We start from the raw sequence: 6,620 nt of genomic DNA, 5'->3' as shown, positions 1-6,620 counted from the left end.
GAATTTGCACTGTCGTAGTTTAGCAACGGGCATTTTCATCTAATGTTACACATTCAGCTTGTAAAACAAAGAAATAGCATGCTAATTAAGTTAATACAGGAAAAATAGTTTTTAACTCACCGAATCCTCGTTAGAAGCTTGAACAAAGAACAGAATCCAGCATATAGACAGCAGGTGAACACAAAATCCCCAAACAATGAAAAATAACAAAAAACTTTAACTTGCTTCTTTGCTCCTATTTTCCTTCTCTTGTCCTTTGTTTGCGACTTGCTCGCGCATTTGTTCGTCACCAGCACGCGGCGCTACAGACAGGCACACTGACAGCATTTCTTAAAGGGACAGTACACAGAGTAAAATAACAGTTGCACTATGTATACTGTTAGTGTTAATACTAAATAATATAAAAATGTCATTTATTTGCCTACAATATATTTATTTGTGAAAGCTTATATTTCATTGTTTAATGCATTTTAGAACAATGTGTATGTAAATATAGGCCTTAATATTATTTCATTCTGTAATAGTGGGGCTCTACAAATTGCAACATTATATAGTTTTTTTTTTGTTTCCATAAAATAATAGCTACTGTGAAGGTATTCTTTCAGCTTCAAACGGCTTCCTCTGCAACAGTTTTCTATTTTTTTGTATTGTTCTGAAACCCAGCAGCAGCAGCAGACATTTTTATTCCAGGTTTCTCAACTGTTCCTTATTGGTTTCCACTGTTTCTTCTGCTGCCAAGATGCACTAGCAACTCCTGTGATGCAACTGTAGCATCCACTCAATAATGGTCTATATGGAGTGCCCCAGGAATGAGTCCTAACACCCGTAAATAAGTTAGCATTTTAGCACTATCAGTTCCCTCGTCTCAAAGTCAGTGGATGTTTTGAATGGGTCTTTTTTTGTTGGATGCCTTGAATTAGGTCTGTGGTTAACACAAGCTTAAGAGACTTTCACATTTTGTTCTGGGACATAAAATTTGTCAGTAAATACCCAAATCATGAATTTTGAAACCAGGTGACTTAAAAAAAAAGGCAGTTAACAAGTGAGTTAAATGAGACTACAGAACGTCACTCCAAACACGGCTTTACAGTCTTGCTGTGGTGACAAAATTAGGTCCTGTGGTTCGTTTATAGCCTAACGTTAGCTTTTTACTCATGGCAATTGCATTTATGCTTCAAAAATCATGACAGCAGCGTTCATTTATGAAGATAATCTTGCTTAACATAATAATATCATGAATTTTTGGTTGCACACAGTTTAATTTTTGCAATAATCCAAAAATCCCATTGGCTTTTTAATAAGGGAACCAGGGTGACACTAACTTCCATGTGAGCCTGCCAAAAAAAGTCATCCCTGCAACACTCTATTGACCTAGGTTACATACAGTATGTGTTCCCTTGTGCCGGCAAGGGACAAGACCGGCACATACGCGTACTTTGCAAAACGTCAAAGCTGCACCACTTTTAGGGACAGAAAACCAAGGGTCTTTGTTTATCATGTGACACTAGTGACATTTTAAATTGTTGTTCCCATTAGTCACTGAAACAAACAAAAAAGTGTGAAAATAGGGTCCAAGCTGAAAAATACAGAGGTTCAGATCACACACACAAAACCACACAGAGCCACATGACAATTATAGATCAAACATTTACTCTTTCCATACACAACTTTCAGTTTGATTAGAAATCTTCAACCATCTTTTCGCCGAGTCTTGATATGAAATATAAAGTCGAGAAGCTAAAAGCCATCATCTGGAAACTACAGGCACCTTGTTTTTTTTTTTTTTCTTTTCATCAGTTTTTCTGCTTCACACCAGAGACCATAATAACTGTATTCACACAGCAGAGTTGAGAGAAGTTTCACAGCTGCACACCAGCCAGGTGACAGAGGATTTCACACCCACGGAGGCATGGAGAGATTACAGACTTGTGGAAAACTAGGTGAGCCCACGAGCTGAGCTTGTGCGCTATCAGGATGAGCTCCATCCATCCCGGCAGCTCATTAACATTCATGACTAAACACAGGTAGATGTGGGCTGTGCTCTGTCGTTCTGTCAGACCTCTTACAGTAAGCAACATGGATCTATATGATTTCATTTCTATACGTTGCAACAGTTCAAGAGTTAACACATGTAATCAACTGGAATTCATGAGCTAAATCTGCTGAAGACAAATTATCAGATAGGACACAAAGAACAAAAAATCTACAAGAACAGATATAAAGATTTCATCCCCAAAGACTGAGTAAAACCATCATTTAAAGAAACAGTGTGCAAGACTTAGGGGGATTTAGTGGTACCCAGCAGTAAAGGACTGCAGATTACAAACAACTTAAACTTCTCCAGGTTAGTATTCCTTTGGTGTGTGTTGTTCAGGAGGTTTGTCCCAGGAGCCAAATTATCCGCAGTGGTCTCTTCCTCTCCCAAATAAACAGACGCCGTGATTTAAACAGGTAAAAACACTGAATAAATCTGCTTTAAAGCATTTAAAAACCTGTGTTTTTCCAACAGTTGTGCAAGTTGAAGATGGGCCCAGCGTCTGCACATGTATGGTCAGCTTTTTTCACAGGTAACGGAACATCTAGATATTGGAAAGGTTTTTACCAGGAGCCAAATTATCCGCAGAGGTTTCCTCCTCTCCGGAACAAACAGACACGGTGTTTTAAACAGGTAAAAATACTGAATATAGCAGTTTTACATTTTTAAAAAAATCTGTTTTTCCGACACTGTTCGGCATGTCAACGACAGGCCCTGCACCAGCAAATTGGCGCTCACGTTTTTTCTTCGACAACTCAAGATCTAGATATTCAGGAGGTTTTTACCGGGAGCCAAATTATCCACAGAGGTCTCTTCCTCTCCTGAACAAACAGACACAGTGATTTAAACCGGTAAAAACACTGAATAAAGCAGTTTTACATTAGAAAAATGTGTTTTTCCAACACTGTTTGGCATGTCGAAGACGGGCCGCAAGCCAAGCACTTGCAAATGTGTCCTTTTTTCCCGGATAACTAAAGATCCAGACGTTCAGGAGGTTTTCACTGGGAGCCAAATTTTCTGCAGCGGTCTCTTCCTATCCGAAACAAACAGATACAGTGATTTACACCGGTAAAAACACTGAATAGAGGCAGTTTAACGTTAAAAAAAAAAAAAAAAAAAAATAGTGCTTATACATTAAACAAAACCTATATTCCATTTCTGCTAGTATATCCCCCTCAATCCTACACACTGTACCTTTAACCCGAGGTTCATTGACACATATAGATCCTGAATGTCATGTTAATGTTCATTTGAAACAGACCGACAGTTTGAATCAATGTTCTGCCCACAGAAAGCCTCCCTTAAAAGCTAAAAGCTATTAACAGCAACTGAAATCTTTATGGCTACACTGACAGAGAACTACACATACATGAGTTCAAACTTAGCCCTCCTTGTGTGTGAATGCTGACAAATTCCAGTTTGTCACATTTTCTATAAATGGGTAAATCATCTCGAACTTGATCGCTTGGCAACATCTCAAAAAACAATTTTGTTCTTATGAAAACTTCAACATGTATTCTGCTGTCTACATTTAGACCAAGCCTTATTATTCATATCCAGACAAGCTAATCAAACTTCCCAGACATGTTGGTCCTGGCCAATTCTGTGACTCATACTGCCTCTGTATTGTACTGACCCCTTCTATTATGTGACTGTGGGTTTACATAAAGAGTTTAGTCCTCTTCTTTAATACAATCATTGTTTGATGTTTTCACCTGTGATGTTTCTGGCAGATTGCAAACTGATTTTTCAAAACACAGCAAAGCAAAACACATGAACATACAAGAATCATCTTGAAAGCAATGAAATTCCAACTTTTTTACATTCATTTTACACATTAACTACTAACGCAAGGCTGTTTGTCTCTCTCCCTCCATCCTCCTCAGTCTTCTCAGTCTGTCCTCGCAGGGCCATATATAGAGTTTGGTCTTAAAGCACTCCAGATGTTGCTGCTGCCTCTCAAACAAAGACATGATGGCTGTAAATAAGCGCCTCTCAATCGTAGCCGGGTACCTAAAATGGGAAACATATGCTGGTGCTCGATAACCAGTTACTAGCTGGTAACACGGCCTCCGCTTTGCAGTTGTGCGTCCCCACACCACGATCTCGCTGCCGACTTGCACTTGCCGTCCGTTGGCCCCAGGATCCGTCCATCAAATCGCCTGACACTTGGGATGAGCTTAGGCTGACTGAGAGGGTGGCGTGCGTCCTTCCCAGTACTTCTGATATGCTTTTTGGAACATGTCCTTACACCGCAGCTTTGCATCCAGCCGAGAGCAGATGAGAAATGAGCCTCCCATCTTACGGTGGAGTGAGTACGTCTCCTCAGGAGGCGGGGTGAGTCGGTGTTTGAGCATCACAGGGATGAGGTTGTGGATTCTCTCTGTGGTGGACTGGGAGCCAAATTCAAATTCCTCTGTGGAGGCAAAGGCCTCTCCGAGGATCATCACTGCGTCCACATGGGCGTTTATCATTGCCTGGATACAGGGAGAGAAAAACACGTTGCATGTTTCGTCTCAGCTAATGACCAGTCTGCACAGTCAAATAGGTCTGGTTTAAAAAAAAAAGGAGTAAAGGAGAATATTTTCACTGCTTTACCTTGCTGAATTAACTTAATCAGTTCCCTATTTATGCTCTCGTCAAAGCCACCAGACTCCATTGAGAAAAACAGCAATTTTAGCTTGCTGAACACAGGAGCTGCTGGTCTACCGCTGCCTCAAACAGTTAGTTTGTTTGTGTTATTATGTGGCTTTTGGGGAGTCTGAACTAACCGTTTTAAACACATAAGTCACGCAATAACACAAACAAACTAACTAACTGAGGCAGCTGTAGACCAGCAGCTCCTGTGTTCAGCAAGCTAAAATTACTCTTTTTCTCAATGGAGTCTGGCGACAAAATTGTTTCAGTTCCTCTTTAGAAATCGCTGTCGCAGCAAGGTAAAGCAGTGAAAATATTCTCAATATAACGTGTACTGTTTTATATTTTATAGGTAGGACTTATTAGATGGTTAAAATATATTTTGTTGCTGCCCTCATCCACAGCAGTGTATTGCTTAGCTTCCATGGCAGTACTGGGGGTGTGCTGACCAACATCTACTAATACACTGACTATGGATAAGTACCTCATGCAACCCACTTCAATTGGTGAAACTATTCTTTCATGACAGATGAAACAATCTCCAAATCCACATCTCTCGTTGGATGCTTATGTCAGTTTCACTACAACCACTGATGTTTTTGTTTTCAGTTTCTGTCACCGCTACGTCCTGTTTCTCTTGGTACAGCTGTACCAATGCCAACATTTACAGCCAGTGTATGTGTGGAGTACACAGACAAATAAAGAGATATTTACCTTGGACTCATACCCAGTCAGGAACTTCATCTCGATAGATTTTTTCAGCACTCCCTCTCTGTCTCCTTCGGCAGCTGAATGGATTATCTACAATCACAAACAGGTGATGACTGTTACCACCATCACTTAAATGTCTCGGTCTCCATCTCTCAGGCATGTTTCAATATCTCATGCATGGCAAAAAAAATCTTATAACTGAGGTATGTTTCAATTTTTCAAGAATTCACTTCCACAGTAAGTTCACTCTTCCACTGCTTTTGGCAGTGTGCTCAAATAAAAAAGTTCTGTTCTGGGAAGCAGTGAGACAGAGTATCCATCATATTATCCATAAAAATACCTCTAGACTCAAAGCTTTTTATACTTGGTTTATATCCAGCCAATCACAACAGTAGAAGGAGAAAACACATTTTTTTAATGAAATGGGCCTGTTATTGTCTGAAAGAGTTATTGTTCTTTCTTGGAAGAAAATCAGTAGGCCGGCTATGGGGAAATGGATTTCTGAACTATCGACAACTCTGTCCCTGGAAAAAATTATATAAGCTATCAGGGGTAATCAATCACTCATTTCTACAACATCTGGGGTCCGTTCATGATGGAAGCACCAGAGGATATGCTGTAAGTGAACCTCTGCAATGTCCAAATCTGTCAAAGTTTTTTTCTTTAATTATTATCAAAATTTGTACGTCACTGTAATGTGTACTTAAACTGAGGTGTATTGTATTGCACTAACATGATCCTCAACCTGTAATTTATGACTTCTTTTATTTCATTTTATATTTTTATTTTATTTTTTAATTTTTAATTAAATTAAATTAAATGAATACAATTAAATTTTATTCATTTTTAAATTTTATATATATATATATATATATATATATATATATATATACACTTTAGTGGTGGGGTTGGATTACATATGTGTTAAATCTTCAGCGGCTGTAACGAGATTTTGTTTAAGTGTCTTTTTTGCGTGTTTGTGGATGTATATATACACATACTGGTACACGTGAATGTGTATGTCTTTGTTTATTGTTGTTAAAATCAATAAAGACACTGTTGGAATTTTAAAAAAAACAGTACAATTTTGGTTTTGTTTCCACTTCAGGTTTCAAATTGTCTTTTCTGCAACAAATCAAAACATAAACAAGAACAATAGGGATGTGACAGGTGTGTTAACAGAGGGCGTTGTTTCTGGTGATCAAAAATACGGCACTGTTGGAAATCTAAGTTAAAA

General features: G+C 38.8%; 1 protein-coding gene across 2 annotated transcripts in view; it reads right to left on the bottom strand.

Moving 5' to 3' along the window:
• Positions 1-1,629: 1,629 nt before the first annotated feature.
• coq8aa (coenzyme Q8A, genome duplicate a) overlaps positions 1,630-6,620 on the bottom strand; it is a 31,805-nt gene continuing 26,814 nt past the window's right edge. For both annotated transcript variants that reach the window (XM_049589625.1, XM_049589624.1), the window contains exons 16-17: positions 5,387-5,473; positions 1,630-4,512 (exon numbers count right to left, since the gene is read on the bottom strand). In XM_049589625.1, the coding sequence (XP_049445582.1) occupies positions 4,216-4,512; positions 5,387-5,473 (384 nt within the window). In that variant the 3' untranslated portion in view covers positions 1,630-4,215. The remainder of the gene's footprint in view (positions 4,513-5,386; positions 5,474-6,620) is intronic.

The sequence above is a fragment of the Epinephelus fuscoguttatus genome, linkage group LG11 (genome assembly GCF_011397635.1).
Source record: "Epinephelus fuscoguttatus linkage group LG11, E.fuscoguttatus.final_Chr_v1".
NCBI lineage: Eukaryota > Metazoa > Chordata > Actinopteri > Perciformes > Serranidae > Epinephelus > Epinephelus fuscoguttatus.
Note: the sequence above shows the minus strand (reverse complement) of the source record. Positions and strands in the feature narration are given on the sequence as shown.